Source organism: Pieris rapae, chromosome 14, assembly GCF_905147795.1.
Source record: "Pieris rapae chromosome 14, ilPieRapa1.1, whole genome shotgun sequence".
In the NCBI taxonomy this organism is placed as follows: Eukaryota; Metazoa; Arthropoda; class Insecta; order Lepidoptera; family Pieridae; genus Pieris; species Pieris rapae.
The window spans coordinates 2,122,090-2,143,124 of NC_059522.1; the positions used below are offsets into that span (position 1 = coordinate 2,122,090).

Genomic DNA, 21,035 nt, shown 5'->3' on the forward strand with positions numbered 1-21,035 from the left:
GCATTGTTATTGATATTTTACATTGCAATCCTGATTATATATATTTTAACGATAATACTTACATAATAGTTCCACACAATCATTTGTTAACAAAAGATAACTTTAATATAAAACATGATGTACGGACCGAAATCAACATATTATCACCACAATGACACTATTCTACTTAACATTAGCCCTAATAACACAGGTATGTTTTTATTATTTTTAAATTTTTATTGTAACCAATGGAAAAATTGTACAATTTTAAATTAAACATTTGTTGCAGATCATAGCGGCTCAGCCAGATGATCTAAATGTTGTTAAAAAAAATGATACAATTCTAGAAACACTAAAATGTGATGATGTTGTTAAAGACTACCAAAAAGCACCTCTCGATTGGATGGATGTTGTAATAGGACCTTCAACGCCTGTATATCCATCTCCATCTGCAACTCTGATGGCCCAAGCTGTTCAATCAGACAAACCTCCCGAGGAGCAATTAGAAGAAATAAAAGAAATGGCAAACCAAATAACAATGGCGATACAAACTGAAATGGTCAATCTTTTGTCATATGCTGTTTCAGCAACTGATGGACCTGAGGGTAATAAATTAAGAAAAAAGCGATCGGCCGAAACTCCAATGGACTCAACACAATTAGTAATGCGTCTGTTAAAACATATTAAGTCTAATAATGACTATCAAAATATTGCAATCGAGAAAATGATGAGCGCTCAAGAAATTGCAGATAAATACAACATTCCTTTCAAAGCTGATCCAGAAATTCTATCGGATCTAGCTCTAGCTGGTACCGACCAGGCTAAAGAATTAACTTCTATATTGCAAGATGTTTGTGATATAAATAATACAACGAGAAGTAACCAGACAATGGCGAGAGAAACCACGCCAAATAAAATGAGATCCATTCCTGCTAAACCTAAGCAAGATGACTACTTTTCTCGATACAACTACTATTCCGAACCAGCACATTACTGCTCTGTGACACCAAAACCCACATTTTATGACACAGTTTCCTACACACCAGTGCAAGAATTGTATCCATACTGTGGTATTGAGCCCATGTCATCCGTTCTTGTAGAACCTATAGAATCAGAGCCAGAATTTGTTGGTGAAGAGATAGAGGAGACTGTGTCCTCTAAAATTTGCATGAAAGAAGATGACGAGCCTGGTACCATGAGCGTGAATCATGTCACTACGTATTCCGTAGCTGAAACATCGCATTTCAAAAAGCCAAATATTGAAACAATCCCGCAACAAATGCAATATTACTTTTTGCTCATGTAATTATTAGGAATAGTATGTTACTTGTTCAGCTTAGATTTTTTAGTACCTAAGTCATTTATATATTTTAGACCTTCCCAGAAATCACGTCGGTTAAGAATGGTCTTGACTCTGAATCTTTTACTTGAAATACAAGGCGTGCAAGTAAAACAACAAATATACTTTATGTACATTTATATAAATAAATATAATACGTGCTTAAATTAACTTTGGTTTATCTTTGGTCGCAATACCTTACAATTTGGTTTTACAATTAATGTATTTGTGTATAATAATGTATTTGTATTATATATTATAATTAACTTTACAATAAGGCACATTTATAGTAAGGAATACATAACTAGAAAGTTCGCCGCTAGTCCAAACGTTTCCGTAGTTTTTTATAAGCTTACAAACATACAAACAATTACTTTTTTTGCATTCTATCGACACAGTGAGATTATTCTACAGATATTGTGAAGGTGGTGATGAGATAGTGGCAGCGCACGTCTTCTCATAGTGTGATGCAGAAAGGGAGGAATTCATAAATTAAATATATTAAGGGTCTGTTTCACAATGTATGAATAAAGTTCCAAATAGCTATGCAACACATAAATTATTTGGAAGGTAAAAGTTCCGAATAAAAGAAACTTCGGGTTTCATGTTTATCCTACCAATAAGTAATAAATAGCTTATTTGGAACTTATCCGGACATTGTGAAACAGACCCTTAATAACCTTAATATAACGTTTGATTATTATTCGACAGCGCTCAAGCATATATTTTAACTTCAGATACGAATGAAAATAAGGACCTAGAGTAAAATTGAGAAACGAGATTTAAGATGACTTCCAGTTGTCAAAAACATTTTTGGTACTGTCATACGGGAGTAGTGCTAAGTCGCGTTTCTGAATCTTACAGTATACATTTTGTGAATAAAAAGACATATTTGTTTAACTTAAAACAAAACAATTTTTTTCATATTCGTGTTTACATTATTTGTTCTAAACCTGTCCTATTTTTTCTTACTCGTAATCTTTTTTTTCTTTTGATGTTCAAAGTCCAGTACTTGTGCAGTAATTTTTCAATTTTTAAAAACTATGATATCTTGAACCTAGATTTAAGTTTTAAGTTACAATTGCCTATATCAAAAACGTTTATTAAGCTCCTTATAAAATTGAGAATCTATGGAGAGACATGGCTCTAAGTATGACTCCCGAATGTCAAAAACGGGATTGACGTTTGTGCATATATTACTATTTACATTTTGGTTTGATTATGTAAAAAGCTGGATAATATTGTTGAACTTAAAACACAATAATAAAATTCTTTTTTTTTTACAAAGTTTAAAACTTCATATATTCAATTTATTTCTCAATTCTTATGGTTTGAACTTAGTTTTAAGATTTAAATTAGATTTACCTATATCAAATATTTAATGAAATTTGATCTTTGGATTAATAATTTAACATCTATACGTGTTCATAGTCTGTCTTTAATCTATATCACATACTTAAATATAGTTTTATTTAAATTTATCTATGGGCGTAGTATGCTGAGTAGGCGCTGTTGTGGCCCGCGTGCGGCTGGTATCTGAAACCACATTACACATTTATATAAAAGTCAAAACTTAATACAAGGCTATGCACACATTTCTATATCCAAATGTGTGCATCGCCGGCCTTTTGAGAATTGGTACGCTGTTCTTGAAGGACCCTAAGGGTCTAAAGAAAAACACTTTTTAACGGATTATAGTTATGTATTTGTATTTAAACTTATAATTATTTGTACATAATTTTCAATTTAAACCGACGTTTCGCGTGCTTTATAGCGTGCGTGGTCACGGTGACTGAAGACAAAGGTGTTAAATGTCAAAAAGTATTACAGCTGCAGAAAATGTTGTGTTATCTGTATTTATTTCCCCGGAGTTGGTATCGACTACGTCGGTCGAAAACGTCGAAACGTCGGTTTAAATTTAAAATTATGTACAAATAATTATAAGTTTAAATACAAATACATAACTATAATCCGTTAAAAAAAGTGTTTTTCTTTAAATGTGTAAAAGTTATGTAAATAAAAGACAATACTACCCTAAGCGTCTGTTTCACAATGTCCGGATAAGTTCCAAATAAGCTATTTATTACATATTGGTTAGTAACAGTATTTTTGCGTTTCACGACTATCAGATAGTGCTATTTGTCATGAAATACGAAGTATCTTATTCGGAACTTTTATCTTTCGAATAATTTATGTGTTGCATAGCTATTTGGTACTTTATCTATACATTGTGTAACAGGCCCTAAGTCGAATTGGATTGCGTGTGGCTTACTGCCTTCAAGTATTAAGTAAACACTATTCGGTACAATTTCTTTACTATTTTGGTCATGTGGCAACTCATAATACCATTGCGGAGCTTTGCTAACTTTTGCTGACAAGAGTTCCAATATATGTCAACGACGGTCTTTCAAAATCCCACTGTTCTTTAAGATAAGTATCGCTATTGGAAGTTACTCTAGTATATCTCTATTTCTTGCCTTTGGTGAGGAAAGAAAAGATCTACCCGGAAGATCGGAAAGGTACGTCATTGTTGATTCGACGAGTGACAGTTTTGTGTCACATGACCGTCATTTTAAAATTAGTATTTTTAATCCATTTCTTGATAGTTCTATGATTATTTACTAGTTATTTTACCCTATAACACATTTTAAATGTTTAGATTACCTACTCATAATAACACTTTATTTTTCATACTAATATTTTTTGTTTATTATAAAGCCAAATATGTCTACACTCTTATGGGTATATAACCCATGTATATTGTATACAATACAATTGTAAACACCTAATGCATAACTTTACAAATTCTAAGACTAGGTATAATATTCTTGAACTTTTATAAAATAAATATTTTATCATAAACTAAATAAACCACCTTCTAATAGGTCGTAAGCTATTAGGAGAATTATTTAAAAAACCTTTACCTGACAGGATGCGCGTGCGCAGGGTACAACGGTCCACTGGAGCTAGGGTCAGCCGCGTAGGGCTGCGCTAATGAGTAGGGCTCCGCTTGTTGGGGCTCACGTCTCCGAGGCACGCTCCTTTGTGGGCTTTGGTCTGGAGGACTGAAATTAGGAAATTTTCAAATTAACAGATATTTTGTTAAGTTTCAAACGGTTTGAAATAATAGTATGCTACGTAACGACTAAATAGGAATGGTGAAAAAATTACGATTTAAAAAACTATCGCGATTTTAACTATCAAATTCAAATTATTACATAATTTTAGAATAATGGTCTTGAATCAACGTGCTTTATTTACTTCGACAAATATATATGTATGTTGAATATAATATTTTCAATTTAAATATTATTACGAATAAATATTCACTCAAACAACTTTTCATTATTACTTTTCAAAATTATGTAAAGAGGCAAACATCCCTATTTAGGAAAAGTACAGTATACCTAAGAAAATAATCAATGATTCATTGTTTGTATTTATTATAAAATCAACCCACAGCCGACCGACCCTATAGTTGATGCTTTTGGTCACTTAAGGAAACCATAGAGAAAAGATGCGTATGCGTTAAAAGTACACTGCCACAGGGACCAAATTAAAAAAAAATGTGGGTTAAGAATAAATTATTACATAGAGATATTACTCTTCGACTAATATACCTATATTTTTTTTTTTTTTTTTTTTTTTTTTATTATGGCCCGCACGGTTTGTGCATTGTGGCCCAGGGTCAAAACAGGAAAACGGGTAAAAAAATAAATGTATCGGATGAAACGGAATTAAGGAAAGGAAAATAATCTATAAAATAAAAGATCAATTCTTATAGAGATAGATATAAAAGGAGTGTAAGAAAAGATATTTACATATATACACATTCATAGGATCTAAATTTTTATATCATTACTTAAGATAAAAGCTGCTAAAAGTTTATATATATGTGGGTCCATTGTTGAAAGTAAACAGGATATGGATGAAGGGAAAGGAATTTGAAGGGAAATGAGACCGTCGATAAGAGCCGACCGTTCGCGCCGAGAACAAACAAAAATGATGTGATTCAAATCAGCTTCAGCATATCCACATTCGCACGTAGGGTTATCAATAATATTAAACTTAGCAAGGTGAGCTGGGGTGCAGACGTGTCCCAGACGCATACGAGACAGTATTGTTGTAACTCTTTTACCGAATCTCAGTCTCCAAAACCAGGGCTTAATGGGTATAGAAGGTTGAATAGCACGATAATGGCGACCTTTTGAACGATCTTGATTCCAGGATTCAGTCCAGGAATTCCGGAGATAAATCCCAGAAAGAGCCATCAAGTCATGCGCATAGTTTCCAAAAATATCCACATCTCCACTATCCACTGCCTCATTGGCAATACAGTCGGCTTTTTCGTTTCCAGATATTCCACAGTGACCAGGAATCCATGCAAACGATACGGAATAGTTTTCTTTCAAACATTTCAATAGTAAGTTTCTAATTTCGGAAATGACAGGGAATTGATAATGTGATCCAAATGGGAACCGGGCTAGGGCATTTAAAGAACTAAGTGAATCTGTAAAAATTACAGTTTTTTGAAGTTTCAGTAGACGGATGTATTCGATAGCTTTGAATAGGCCAATACATTCGCCAGTGAACACGGAGGATTCAGGAGGGAGTTTAGTACCTATAGTTTATTATTAAGATAAAACGTAATCTATGAAGCCATATTTAAATGGAGGCGGAGTCAAATTACGGCGATAATATTTTATTTTGACAAGAAACGACAAATGATGTTCATAACTCTCGGTGTTATTAATCAATCTCACTTACTAGGAAAACACAGTAGTGTTACCATTATTAATATATTTACAAGATTCTCAAATATAATTTTATTAAAAATTTCGTTACCTCGTTTTTTTAAACATTTTATATTGTATATTTTTTATAGATCGTAATACGGACAATAAAGTTATGAAAAATAAAATAAAACGCAGAAATATCAATCTCATCGTAATGAAATAATCCTTGTGGTGGAAATAGATAGATTAGATTGTGGATGCCCTTTTCCCAGGCTTCATAGGACACTATAAACGTGCTTTATTTCCAATACATATTTTGTTCTAACCATCAACGGTCTAAGCTTCACATATCAGTATCTGTTTCATGATCTAAGTAGCAAATAGGTCAGCCTCTTGCGTCTGACACACGTCGTCGACCTTTTGTGTCTAAGGCAAGCTGGTATCCTCACGATATCTTCACCGTTTGAGTAAATGTTAAATGCGCACATAGACAGAAATTCTTGAAGATAGCTGCACGCTGAATCGCCAACACTGCTCTCACTTGAACATTATTATTAAATCATTTTAATATGTCCCACAATACGTTTATCAAAATACACAAATGTTGGTCACCCTTCACGCGTAACTTTTCGCACACATGGCGGTTAATTTTTTGCTGAATGTAATTAATGACTTATTTGTTTATGCAAACTTATACGAATAATGAATCACTTTCTTTAGCTAAATAAACAATTTTAGAATGCGTTTACGAGAAATATGAGAACACATTGTCGATAATTATTGGTTTTTTGTTTTATATTGCATTAGCAAGGGTTCATGAAAGTCACTAATTTAAACGTGTAAACCAATCTTTCAATTTTTTTTTACTTTCTTTTTTAATAAAACACAAATTTATGTAACGGTGGAACACAATTTGGTCACAATGTCTCCTTCCACCGAAGCGTTGACATTCATTACAATAATATTTTATAATTGGCTCACAATACTAATTTGATAATAAGTGCGACAGTATTGAAAGTCCTAAGTTAAAAATATTATTTTTTTTACTATATTTTAACTTTTCCAACAAGATTTACTTATTTCGTAAAAAACGTTCTGTTTATAATTATTACCAACATAATAAAACGCTTCATATTTCACGTTTCCAATAGACAAAGACGATGTTTTTATAATATGATCATCATGGCTACCCCATCATTCATAGATAACTAGATCTGTCTGTGGCTACGATCACTGCAATGACGTCATACATTGAAATGCGCTAACGAAGTTGTTCCGACCGCTATAGACAACAAGGACTTTAGGCACTGTGGCCTTGGGCCAGTCAGCAGTTAACGGAGGAACTAAGGAAGCACAGCACCTTCTTACACACCTCTATCAGATTATAAACTTGACAGACAACGCATTAGCACTTAAGTGAAACAGTAAAACTAATTTAGATTTCAGGCCGTAGGTATAATCCCCACACTTTTCATTGGACGTAGAAAGAGCACAGATAGTCGTAAACATCTGCATCGTGAGAACAAGTTTACATTCAAATTATATTATCGGCCCACCAATGGTTTTGCTTGTTAACGTAAACAACTACGTGATTTACAACTGCAGTAGCTGTTTATATTTTATGTGCATGATAAACGGGCCAGACATAGGCCTCTTTACGCCATTTTAAGAGTTATATGGTACAGATGATACATAAAACATGTTTATTTGAAGTGAAGATCTTAACGTGCGAAACGAAATGCATTTAAAGTTGCACATGAAAACAATTAAATCGGTGATTTTTTTTTAACTACTCGCGTTCCAACCAGGCTAAACCTATTTGTCCATACCATTTTAAGAAAAGTTTTTTTTTGTATAAATTCAAAATATCCATCTAAAGATGGTCACACTTAAAATGTTATTCACGATCAATTCACTCTTTTTAAATTACAAATAATGAAACGTACGCCTTAACATTTAATGTAAAATAATAAAAAAGTTTCTACGTCATTCAAATATAATTGTTTAAATGTTACCTGTGAATATAGATAACCCGGGCATATAATCTCTAAATAACAGTTTTACAATTACACCCAGATGTTTGTTTTGGCGGGAACGGATGACATGTCCGCCATAACTGTCACCTAACTCTTTACTCTACGCGCGCTCGTAAAACCAAATTGTCACCGGCTGGTGAAATGTGCCTTAAAATTACTTTGTATTTAATTATTTACGTATGGTTGAATAATTGATTCATGGTTTATATTGTGACTGTGGTTAATTTGTGTTTCCTTTATTTATCTATGTCTATGTAAACGGTTTTGTCTTTTGATGATTGTAATTTCATGATAATTCTGAAATAAAATATCGCCGGCGTATGATAATTTTTTAACATATGACAAATGAAATAAACGTTCTATGAGTATCCATTAGCTAGACAATATTATAGTACTAAATTCAGAATAAAAAAAAAATATCTTACCAATCATCTGGATCGCAATCCCGGAACCCTTTGGCAAATGGATTACTTGCTATTTTTAATTGCGTTATCTGAAACATAATGTCATATTTAAGATATGGTAGACTAGCCAGCCTATACTTCTAGCCAGAGACATTTGACCACGATTGTGGTAACTTGGTAAGGCAGTCGAAGCGTCGAGTTATGATAATAATAAAGTAAAAAAATCGTATGTAAACAAAAGATAATACTGAAAAGTTTTATTAAAAAAAAATTGAATTGGTCCAGCCGTCTTCGAGCTTTGCGCTTAGCAACATATCCTGCGATTCATTTTTATTGATCTTCCTTGTTGATATCTAAACTTAGGATTATCAAAAAAGTAATTGTTTCCTGTGACACATAATAAAATTGTGTACATTTGTTGTCAAAAAATATTTTAAAATATCTCCTATGTTCAATGTATTCAATTCATTTTTATTTATATAGATTATTATAGCTCAGCTACACTTACTCTATGGTTCTGATAGGCAGTGACAGCCGTGAAGCCCGTTTCGGGGAAGATAAATGTCCTATAGGGCACAGTCCCCGGCGCCGCGCTTTGCCCTTCACCAGGCAAGTAGACCACGTGAAGACGTGGTTGGTAGCGGTGCATTGAGTTGAGTATTATCTGTGGATTTGTCAAATTTCTATGTTCATAACTGTTTTCTGCGCTTTAGATGACGTTAAGCCTTATAACTAACTCATCAGTCCAATTGGACTTTACCTAAACTTCAAAATGTGTTTACGCTGTGATGAAAAGAGACAGGTGACTTTAGCACCTTTAAAACATACAAAATGTATGAAAACTATGTTTTTAACTAGCTTATCCCTTGGTTTCCTTTTGATGTGTTTCTTTATTTTATATCGCGTGTAGTTTCTCTGCCTTTTACTTGAAACTGGCATAGAGTTTTGCGTATTGCCATAAAATAAAATAATAAAAAAGTGCTAAGAGTCTCTACTCCAAATCAAAAAAAATTAAAGTTCGATAGAATAACAAGAATATATGTGTGAAATAAATATACAATTTAATTAAATATGAGCCTTCTTATCCAACAGACACATCAATACTTACATGACCATTATCGTCTAACTGATTGTTGGTTAGCTTCAGCTTGTCAAAGGAGACCAGTTGCCGCATCCAATGTGCGCCGGCGGCGGGTGAATCGGGATGAACGTGAATCCTGGGAGGAGATACGGGATCCGCCTTTCCCGCTACGACCCAACTTGAACTATAAAAAAAAAGAAGTACATTTCTACTTCCACGTTTTATTTTATTTGTTTGTATAGTTTTGTATTGAGCTCGATTGATCAAAATATTTAGAGGTTTTTATATAATCCTAGCTGTCCCCGCGATTTCCGTTTCGCCTTAATATTTTTTACTTAGCCTACCTTTTCAGTACCTATCAACACACAGAACATTTTGGTATGTTTAATAAAAACCTAAGAACTAAATAAAACTGAATTCTTTTTCTTCCAATTTTTCTCTCATTCGTTCTCAGAGTTTACGGAATACAAAATACTGTCTTGACCCAATTGTCCCAATCGCTTTCCAGTTTAGCGCTTAGCAATATATTTTCTGATTCATTTGCTGTTCCCGGCAACCTACATTACACATATTAAAATCGCGATGCATGACTATTTGTCCAGAAATATTCTAAAACATCTGATATGTTCAATAAAAACAGTCGAAGGCTGAAAACAGTAGCGTTTCATAACATAACCCACATATACTTGTAAAAGATTTAAATACGAAATTATACATAACTTCTAAGATCCACCATAAGACGACAAACTCTAAATATTTATAAAAAAAAATATACATCAATCAAAAAAATATAATTTATTCATGTGGGTACTATGTACCCTCATATACATCGAAAATTTAATGTTTAGGGTAGAGCTATTCTTTATTACAGTGATGGTTTATTTTTTTTTCTTTATTTATTGAGTTCAACTTACCTGTGAAATGCATATCGATATCTCTTATCATCCAACGGTACAAAGTCCACTAGCAACAAATAGTCGGCATTGGGTAGAAGACCAGATAATCTCGCCTGCAACGCGGGGAACATTCGTCTGCCCGCTTTAGTTACTATCATTTCTGTACCAAGTTCGTGAAAACTTCTCCAGAGGGCTGCAAGCTCTAAGGAGGCCGTACATCTTGCGACTGCAGGGTGTAAGGTGACGTTTTGATTGGACACCTATAACAAAAATTAATACTATAATAGCACAGTATTAAATTAAAAAACATACAGGAAACATATATTCGGTAGTGGGCTGTTCGGTTTTAGAGAAGCATTGTTGGGTGCATTTCTCGATCGAGAATTCTAATTTGCTGTTTTGCTGATGATTTTTTTTCTTTCTGCTTTAAGTACCAAGAATTTCTGGTCTATTTTATTTGATTGTATGCTTATCTTATATATGTTTTAATTGTATTTTTTATTTCTTTATTAGTAAAACTATCTTTACCATTATTGTCATACATTTTAGATGTGAAGGTTTTGTAAAATAATCAATAGACTTAATATTAAGTATGATGTCGGGAACTCAATAAATAAATAAACAATAAATATTTTTACAAAAAAATAAACAATAAATATTTTTAATAGTAACAAATTGACGTTGATATTTTTATTTGACAGTTTACTTGCTGTCTTTATTCTATTTCTTATATCGATGTACATTGTCAAATGACTTATTTGTTACATATGGCCTCATATTGGCCCTTGAGAACGTAGTTCAGTCTTAAGACATACCTGCATTCTTGGTAGAGGCTGTGGTGGGGGAGGCACGGCTTGGGCGCCATGGTCCCGACAGGTACTCTCACTTAAAGCCTGAAGAGGTGAATATGTGGTACGGGAACATGCTGCACTCTATAAATTTCATATTCATTTAATTTGTGTAGGATTCGTGGAAAACCAGTCCAAACTTTTAATTATACGATCTGTGCTAACGAAACTCAAATGAATTATTATTATAAAACATTATTATTAGGTATTCCTTCAAAATAAGCATATGTAAACCTGTAAATATCGTGAATTCACAAAAAACTTTGGTGTCATTCAGAACTATACTAAAGATATGATTTCAAATTATATTCATATTAATTTAAAAAGTTGATTGAAAATTATTAATATTTGGTACCAACCTCTGCGTATACCACTGGTACATTAACATCTCTGGCTGCGTTGTGTAATGGTGGCAGAACTGGGAGCTGTTCTTGATCACGACTCACTCGTTCCGCTAAAGACTGGAGGTGGAAGGCACCGCGCGGAAAGTGATTTGATACGATACCTAAGGGGTTATAAAAATAAATGTTACAATAGTTATTGAACTTAAAGAAACAAAACACTGAGAAATATGAGCGGTGCGCTTGACGAAATGCTGCAATCCGTAAATATTTCGGAATCACCACGGTCCAGGAAGTCATTTAAAGATCATCCGGACAATACAAAAGGAGACTTCAGCAAGTTAATACCCTAGCTTCCAGCCTCGTAGAAACGGCAAGCTGCAAGTTTCGGCTGAGAAGGAGTCTTATCGTAGTTTAAGAGTTACGAAGAGAAAACAAATTATTGGATATGCATTCCCTAATTGCCTTTATAATCTCAAACAAAACAACCTGATAAAAGCTAAAAGGCTGATTGCAGATGATTAAAATTAAATATAAGAAACTTAAAGTTGATACAATTAGAATGATCTATAGATCTAACCGCACACCGCAGCTGAATTGCAACTTTGCTTAGACTCTATTTAAATAAGACTTTTAAATTAAAAGAAAGTAGTAGTAGTAACTTTCATGGAAGTGTTGTGAGAATAAAATATGATTAAAATATATATAGAATATTACTAAATTAAATATATACTAATACTATACTAAATGAAATAACCTAAATTATATATAGGATATTACTATCTAAAGTCAAGCGACAATACAAGCGATGAACCAATAAACCTGTAATGTAGTTTTTACTAGTTTTATTCAAAATCGGACCGCAACCTGTCTGCTCCAGTATATATGTTTCTTTATACAAAATTTTCACTGGAAAATAAGCTTTATTTTGACACTCACAGGGCATTTTTAAGCATTTTACACGTTGAAAATACTTTAAAAAAGTAATTTTTAAGTTAGAAATACACTTGGCACAAACATTTTTTCACGAAAACTTTCTGTATCAAAATAAATAAAAGAACACATAAAAATCATAAACGTCCTCTCTGTAACGGACATCTCACTCAACTAATTGGTATAATGGCGGGAAATCCAAAACGCATCTGAAATGGCTACAATAATTTTATCGGCGGCTGTCAAGAGCGGATTATAAATAACGACGGGTGATGAAAACTATACTTACGTAGAAACGACAATGATCTGTGGTTATTTTGGGAATTATTTTTCTTTTTTTCGAGTTTCAATACCACAGAGTAAATATACATTAAAGCTAAGGCTGAAAAATTCAGTTTTACGTCCGAGGCTTATTTAGGAGGATTTATTTATTTTGACACTTAACAGTAATAAGCTAAATGCACATATCACATTCTCTCGCTTTTTTAAAATCTATGACTCAACAACAAAATCGATTGCTACTATAAATAATACCGACATATTATATTTTTTTAATATAATATACCCTTTATCTAGAAATTGATAGTTGTCAGTCGCAGTCGGTAAAGCTTCTATAAAAGAATGAACATTCTAATTTCAAAAATTATGATTGAAACTGTAGGTAATTGCTAATTGGTTATTATTAAACAAAATAGCACTATATTCTATTAAACATTTTTCACCAACTTGGCACTCGGAAACAATAAATTCATATGTAGCGGTGAATGGGCATAATTGTCATTTATGATTATTTGTTAGCTGCCATTGCAGTAATGTGCTTTCTTAAATCATATCTCGCGAAAAAATAAAGTTACATTCATATTTCTCTCCAATGACAGATGTGGAGAAAGATTTGTTGAAATTTGTTTGTTGATTTCTGCTTATCATTAATACTGACAATACTTCTCAGCTTACACACTTATTGAGTAACATAGTTTACCTATGACAAGTGTTTATTTATTTGACATTAAATTATTCCCTTTTTCTTTTACGCTACTCCGTTTTACGCGAACTTGGAGATACTCAGTTTTTCTGCTTGATCATCAGCGCATTGGTATGTTGAGGAGTGTAAACAAAATATTATGAAAGATTTTGAAATAAAAACAATTGCCAAAAAAAACAAATAAAAGAAATTGCCTAATATCCGGGTATAAAAGCGAAAACAATGGAATCATATGAAAATGTTGAGAACACATAGATATAATTATACATAGAGAATTCATAGATATAATATGTTACTAATAAAATGCAGTGTCGTCAAAAAAAAATACTCAAAAGTCACGGCTCCAGGCGTTCATTGTTTATTCTAGCAATACGATTTAAACAGTAGGTACTGTGCTTGTATCATTATGCTGTTTAAAAAATGGTTACCATAGTAACCATCACCATACTATCTTCTTAATAAAATACACTGTTTTACGTCCATATCCAATATTTCTAATATATCTCTCCAGTATACCATAATTTGATAATTATCTGTCATAGATACTGAATTCTTTTCAGCTAGCGGTCCCAACTTTAATGATTCATTTTGTGAGTATCAGTATCGCTATTGGACGCTATACACAATAACAGGACAACAACGCATTCGCAATCCTTCAATTATTAGGAATTGGTGGAATTATATAATATTTATTTTATATTCACTAGAAAAATTCAATCAATGTATTGTTTAATATTTCTGCTAGGTATTTATATGAAATTAAAATATGGCTGGTCTGGCGTATGTAGGCAGGCATAATTTACAATTAATTTTAAATATAATAATTGCTCGCGTTCATGTATCATGTCGGTTCTACTCCAATTCTCTTTATGTCCCTGCACTTGCCAAATCGATATTAGTAGTACTAATTAAATGAACAAGCATTTATCATATGCAGAGAAATGTCTCTATAAAACCACAACACGATTTTTTAATTATGTTAAATCAAATAGCAATATTTTAGTTTAGTTTTTTCATGACCAATGATTACATTTCAACAAAACGTTGTAAAGGAAGTTAACGTCGGAATAATTGCTCGAACTTTCGACTTTTTAATACAGTTTTATTTATAGTAGAATCTAAACCTAGGCTGTGTAATATTAATGTAAAACAAATAAATTTTAAAACTTAATTTCCTTTATTGTGATACTTATAAATAAAATAAAAAACCCTTTATTCGCTGGCCATTTAACTTAAATGTTATTCTCATCAAACACTAATATTTTTAAATCTAATTATAAAGCGAAAATAATAATAATTTATTCTCAACCGCTTTGGTCAGGTTGTCTGTCGACATAGGCCTCCCCAATTGTTTCTATCTCTCTCTATCCTTGGCTTAGTTGTGATACTTAGTTGAAAATTAATAAATGTGTAAAGGAACAATGCGGCGAGACAAACTTATAATTAGCTTCAAAAAGCAACAAATGAGAACACAAAAATGATACCAATGTATTACAAATGATCTCATTAATAAACACATAACGACTGTCTAATTACGCAACTGCAGGTAGCCAGCCAATTATTGGAGTACAAAAGGAGTTACTTCCTAAGCAATAAATCCGCATTGATTGAACACTATAAATCTAGTGCGCCCGCGCAGCGCGGGTGTCTTTACAGGGCTGCTGCGTTTCAAATAATAAAACATATCTTACTTCTACTAATTAAGATTTTAATTTCAATATTATTTTCACGTGTTTCATGTCAACCATTATGCGTTAACAGCATGCTGGCGGTAATTGCAAGAAAAATGGTGTTATTTTGCGAATACAATATTATTATTATATATATTTTCTTTTGTATATTAATATTAGTACTAGTTAGTATTTCATGGGGACCAAATTTTGTATTAATTATTTTTTACTATTATCACTATATAGTAGCGCAAGTAAGATGATTCAAAAATTTTTAAATTATAATAAAAATTAAACCTTTTTCAAAGACAATTATTTCGAATTTCGCAAGAGCGACAACCCTAATCGAAATGCGACACATGTATAACACAAGATACGTTGATTTACGTGCCCTTAACCACTTCGTAATGCCACACCAAATGTACACAAATGCATCATTAATTGTATTTTGAGATACATAATTTATTTACTTTAAAATCTATGTCTTCTAGCATCGGTAAATTTGAAATAAAAATCTTATTTTTTTATTTGTATGTGAAAATATCCTAAATATAATTTAATTAAATTAAAGCTTAATTTTTTTTTCTAAGGCGCCGCGCACCACCAGTTTGTGGAACCAGCTGCCCATTCAAGTATTTCCGAAGAACTTCGAATTTGGTCCTTAAAGAAAAGAACGAAACCACTTCTTCAAAGGCCGGCGTCGCGAGTCTGTTCTATGCAAAATATTTTGTTATAAATTCTGTTAATATTTTTTAACGGTCGATTTTCCTTGATTTAAAAAACCTTAGTGTTAATTTTTTCAATTTCTGAAGATAAAAGACCAAAACTATGAATATATTTTGATTAATATATTTTCGTTTAATACCACAACTGCAAATATGAATATAACACTATAATTAGTAATTTTAAGTCTCTCAATCGCCATTTCCACTCATTCATGACACATCACGCACTTTATATTGTTTATCGAAGGGATTCTAAATTAGCAAAGAGCACTTTGATCACTCTTATGTCAACATACCAAGCGTACCTCATTAAGAAACGAATCGACACTGTCACAAACAATGATGAACAGAATTGTTAGGTCAGAGTTTGTTTTCTTCTATTTGTGACTTTAATTAGTGTGAACAAGACGTATTAGAAGAGTTTTCAAGAGGAGGCAAAAAGAAGAGCGGACGTTATATTAATTTTTGACGTGAAACTTACTTAGGCGCATGAGAGTAAAATTTTGACGGATGAAACGCAATAATAAGCGTCACGAAGATGTGCAGCGTTTTCGTTGAAAAGGGAGAGAGCGATTGAAAGAGAGTCAGAAAGGGAGATCATCATCAGAGATTGGTTGGTGCATTCGTTTAGTAGTTACATATCAGAACTTTAGATGACAATTGTGTCGCATTTATACAGTGTGAATATAGATATACAAATACATGGAGTGATCATCTACTGGAGCTTTTACCTCAGTAATAATTAATTTACGAAGATGTAAGTAGTGCACAAAACAGTTATTGTTTTCCGGGAAACGTAACTCCTGATATTTATTATTTAGATTAATTCTTGTAGTCTTGCATGAGAAAATTTCGTTTATAATTTTGTATATTTAAATAAGTATTAAGTAAGTTTAAAATACTTCATTGTATTATAAATTACTAACTACAATTTTTACTTTAAATAGAATTTTAATTCGGACTTAAGTAACGTTGAGCATAACTATTAGCTAATGTATTGTAGCATAAATATTTGCTTTCCTGTTGCAAGATTCGCGGAACGCTCGCTAGATGTCGCTGTCAGGGAACTGTGATGTTTTGACTGCTGATTGACTGATGCCTGCCAGCTGATCTATTATTGGATAGATTTTAGATACCCTACTGTACTCTGCTTGGCCTAGTTAAGCTGAAATTGCCGTTCATATAAGATGGATTTTTCTCTTACTTACTCTTATTTTAGCCCGCTTACCACGTGACAGAAGATTAATGAAGACTAGTATCAATGTTTCCCAACGGCCTAAGCCCCACGGGAGGTAATTTGATTACTAATGGGGACTATTCGAAAAAAAGTTAGTCTTAAATCTATATCAAAAGTGAATGTCAGTTTTCATTGTACATATCTTTTGAAAATTTACTTTGTATGTTAAAAAGGCTAAAGTTAAAAAGATTGGAAAACACTGGTATCTAGATATATGCAGGCTGATACGTATCTACTTTTAAACAATAAAAATACTTTTTGCATACATGATTTGTAATGATGTGGTAGGTAGGTAGGTACACCTTTATCGGAAGAATTTTTCTTCAGTCCACAAAGTGCTAATCTTTCCCTTTTAATTGAAGAGATTGGACAGAAAGAGATAAAACATTACTAAAAAGTACAAGTGCTATTAAAAAAAGAAGAAATCAAATGAAATTGAAAGAGTACTTATGGATAATTACTATTAATTAGCCTGAAATGGATATAAATGATTGGTCCTTATCTCTCTTATCCTCTCTTTTGCACGGGCCGCACGACTGTTTATATCTCATCTGTACATCTACTCACGCGGCCTAGACCCTCGCGCACCGCGCCCGATACATCGCAACAAAAACCATTATATCTGTTGGAATATAATAACTACAACTATGAAAAAAATACTAGAAAATAGCTTAAAGGATATAGATTAAAATACATTTAATAATAATTAGATGCCCGTGACTACAATATCTTAAAGTTGAAATCAAACTCAATTTAATAGCCCGTGACGACAATATTTTAAAGTTGGAATCAAACTCAATTTCGCATTTAAAACTATAAAATATTATCATAATCATAAAGTACAAATATTCAAGTTTATTTTGATGTATGATAATTAAAGAAATATGATATAAAACTAACAAAATAATTGCCGACACTCGATACGCTTGTTGACAAAATTGACAAGTACCACTTAACCGACTTTGGAATTTTTTTTGTACAAAGAACTCTTCATATTTCATTGCCATCTGTTGTTAATTGGGTACACTATTTCGTAAGCTATCGTTCTACGTCGATAAAAACGTTTATTTCTTAGGTCAGTTTGAACTAGATGGCATTTTCTTAAACTCTTCGTTTTGGGTACTGTAGTTACCACGTACGAATGAGGCCATACTGTTTTTTGGTTACTGTAGTACCCACGTACAAAAGAGTGGTTATGACACTTTGCAAATAAATAAGTGTGACAAAACAGTGCCTTTATAAATAAGAGTGTTAAGTTTTATGTTACGTAACTGCGTCAAAGTTGTGTTGCGTCGTGCGCCGTCGCATCTGCTTCTACTAATGGTGATTTGTTTGCCATGCTTCGTTAGATTTAACCGAGCCCTGCAACTTTAACCGTTTCTAACCCGTAAACAGTGTTTACGAGATGAAACAACAACGTTCAAAGTTGAACAAACTATATAGTTACACATAATTTACAAAAGGAAAATAGAAAAGTTTCACAAATCTTTTCAAGTTAGGTACAAGGTTGAGATATACCACTAAGAATGTAATGGATATGTCAAAAACGTAGATTTGACATACGTCATATTTAGCGCCTACCTTTTGGGACGCCCTTAGTTCGCCGTTGACTGCAAGACTTCAAAAAAACCACACCTATAAGTGTTACTAAACAATTTTGTTCTTTTAATTAAACTTTGATTTATGCCTCGGATATCAATTAAACGTGAATATATCGTATAGTTTGCGCATCGATAATCGAGGCAGAATTCAGAAGTCACCCGTCGTTTCACAACTGATCGTTTTTAAAGCAGTTCTTGCTTCCACTATATGGAACTAGCCGCCCACAGAAGTATTTCCGAACCAGATCGACTTCGTGCCCTCTGGAAATGTGAGTGAGGGGGGTATCACTTAATATCAGATTTGCCACTTTTCCCTATGTTCTATTAAATAAATCACACTAAATAGCAATATAACATGAATTTAAAATATTCACAAAATTGTTAGCTCTTCAAAACACTAATCAGGCCTCTTCTAAAGTTAAAAAAATATTTCATGAACATTTTCCTAAGAAATATTCATTTTCGTACGTAACCTGACAGATTCGCTATGACTAAGCATTACATTACTCCTAATAATTTCAACTGTTTTAAGATTCAAAATTTATATTCTATTTTTTAATTAATAAAATTCTCTATTCGAATATAGAACAGTTTGAAATTCAAAATTGGCGGGAAATATGAAAGAGAGAACTTAAAATAATCCAATGTCTAATGAAGGAACAACAATGTGGATCAATTTGTATGTTTGATAGCCACCCCAACGTGTTTGATTTACGGCGCAAGCTGTTCGCCACTTCCCGCCCAAACTCATAACTCTCTGTCATATCGCTTACACAAGTGATTTTGACATTTAAGAAAAAATAATTATAACGTAGAAACTTTTACTAGATAAAACTTAAGTATGGGATTTATAATTCGAAATATAAAAATTTATTTTTCAAACTAGCGAACTGGGGAATCGACTTCCGGTGGAAGTCTTACCTGGGAGATACGACCTTCAATTGTTTACAAGGATCACCGCACAGGCAAAGGCAACGCACCCACTAAAACGGATGTCCTTGGAAGGCCTGCGTAGACTGTCCGTCCGCTAGATTGCCTATTCTATAAAAAACTACTTGTGGTATAAACAAAAAAATTCTAAATTCAAAATATATACAAATCAAATGACATCTTATTAAATATTAAATGACCAATTACTTACTAGTACTGGCAGTCGTAGTAAAATATATATTATTTATAAACAAACCCATTATTAAAGGATTATGATTATTACATATAATTAAACATAATTAAACAACCCTTCTCCACGCACGTATACCAATATAATTGAGAACACAGTTATTTTTTGCTTCAACGATTTATATGTTTGACATTTAGTGGAATTTCTTCCAATAAATCTGTTTGACTCGAGTTACTAACTTGTTTCATTATCAATTATAGCTACTTTAAATTCATGAACAAAATATCAAAGTATAGTAGTTTTGTAGATGTCTAGAAGAATTATTGCAGAAAGTGATTTTTTTGGAATTTGAGGTGATAAGTATTTCATTAATAAAACTTCTCGATTACCATCGTAGTAATCTTGTAGTGTACACGTTCTACGTATGCACATAAGTACGAGTTATTACAAGATAAAAATCTATTTTAATGCAGACACAGTAGACACCCACAGCACCGAGTACTGAGCAGTGTTATCTTCAGTGGCTTCAGCGTGCGTCTCTCGTGCCTGAGGTTGAAGGTTCCATCCCCAGGTGGGCACCAGTGGTCATCCTATATACGCATTTAATAACAATAAATAAATCTGAGTGCAAGACCTAAAATGTTTTAGCGCCACCGGTTCTCTTTATAGACGATAACTAAATTTAGAAACGATATAAGAGAAACATTTCAGTAAACAAATTCAGTCAACTCTAATTGATGTAATATATTCGGGAATGTGTCAAGTGTTAGTTTGGTCGCATAGTTCAGATTACAGTGTTCTGAAGTGATTTGTGTCTGCGAGGGTGGTACATAATTGTATAACAAAATGTACTTGTTGAAGTTTGATTGCTCTATTCTTTATTCTCAAGTGCATAGTCTATGGGAAAATTGAATTTGGAACTGAAAATATTTGACTCTTTTCTGGTAGTTATATTTTTTGAGTAATTAAATTGAGGTGTATGTGTATTATCTATATTTATTTTTTTGGACTAATAAATAAATATTGTTGGTATTTATTAAATAATATCAATAATTCGTAGTAGTAGCTAGACTTACGGCAGCCATTTTATGAAAATCTTTCGTGTAG

General features: G+C 32.6%; 2 protein-coding genes across 3 annotated transcripts in view; one reads left to right on the plus strand and one right to left on the minus strand.

The window, feature by feature from the left end:
- Positions 1–45: 45 nt before the first annotated feature.
- Positions 46–1,489, plus strand: LOC110991468. The gene is made up of 2 exons (XM_022256832.2): positions 46–190; positions 269–1,489. Exons 1-2 carry the CDS (start codon positions 152–154, stop codon positions 1,283–1,285), a joined length of 1,056 nt encoding a protein of 351 aa, XP_022112524.2. The 5' UTR covers positions 46–151; the 3' UTR covers positions 1,286–1,489.
- Positions 1,286–21,035, minus strand: part of LOC110991481 (T-box transcription factor TBX1) — a 33,216-nt gene continuing 13,466 nt past the window's right edge. Inside the window, exons 1-9 of one of the 2 annotated variants that reach the window (XM_022256853.2) lie at positions 12,600–12,774; positions 11,679–11,824; positions 11,287–11,403; positions 10,490–10,731; positions 9,603–9,759; positions 9,003–9,158; positions 8,516–8,583; positions 4,243–4,383; positions 1,286–2,854 (exon numbers count right to left, since the gene is read on the minus strand). In XM_022256853.2, coding sequence (XP_022112545.2) covers positions 2,797–2,854; positions 4,243–4,383; positions 8,516–8,583; positions 9,003–9,158; positions 9,603–9,759; positions 10,490–10,731; positions 11,287–11,403; positions 11,679–11,824; positions 12,600–12,606 — 1,092 coding nt within the window. In that variant the 5' untranslated portion in view covers positions 12,607–12,774 and the 3' untranslated portion in view covers positions 1,286–2,796. Of the gene's footprint in view, positions 2,855–4,242; positions 4,384–8,515; positions 8,584–9,002; positions 9,159–9,602; positions 9,760–10,489; positions 10,732–11,286; positions 11,404–11,678; positions 11,825–12,599; positions 12,775–21,035 lie in introns of those variants that run through there. The other variant, XM_022256852.2, reaches the window with a different exon arrangement.

Coding starts and splice junctions, on each gene's coding strand:
- LOC110991468 (XM_022256832.2), top strand. CDS start 152: ATGACACTATTCTACTTAACATTAGCCCTAATAACACAG. Junction 191..268: donor CATTAGCCCTAATAACACAG/GTATGTTTTTAT, acceptor CATTTGTTGCAG/ATCATAGCGGCTCAGCCAGA.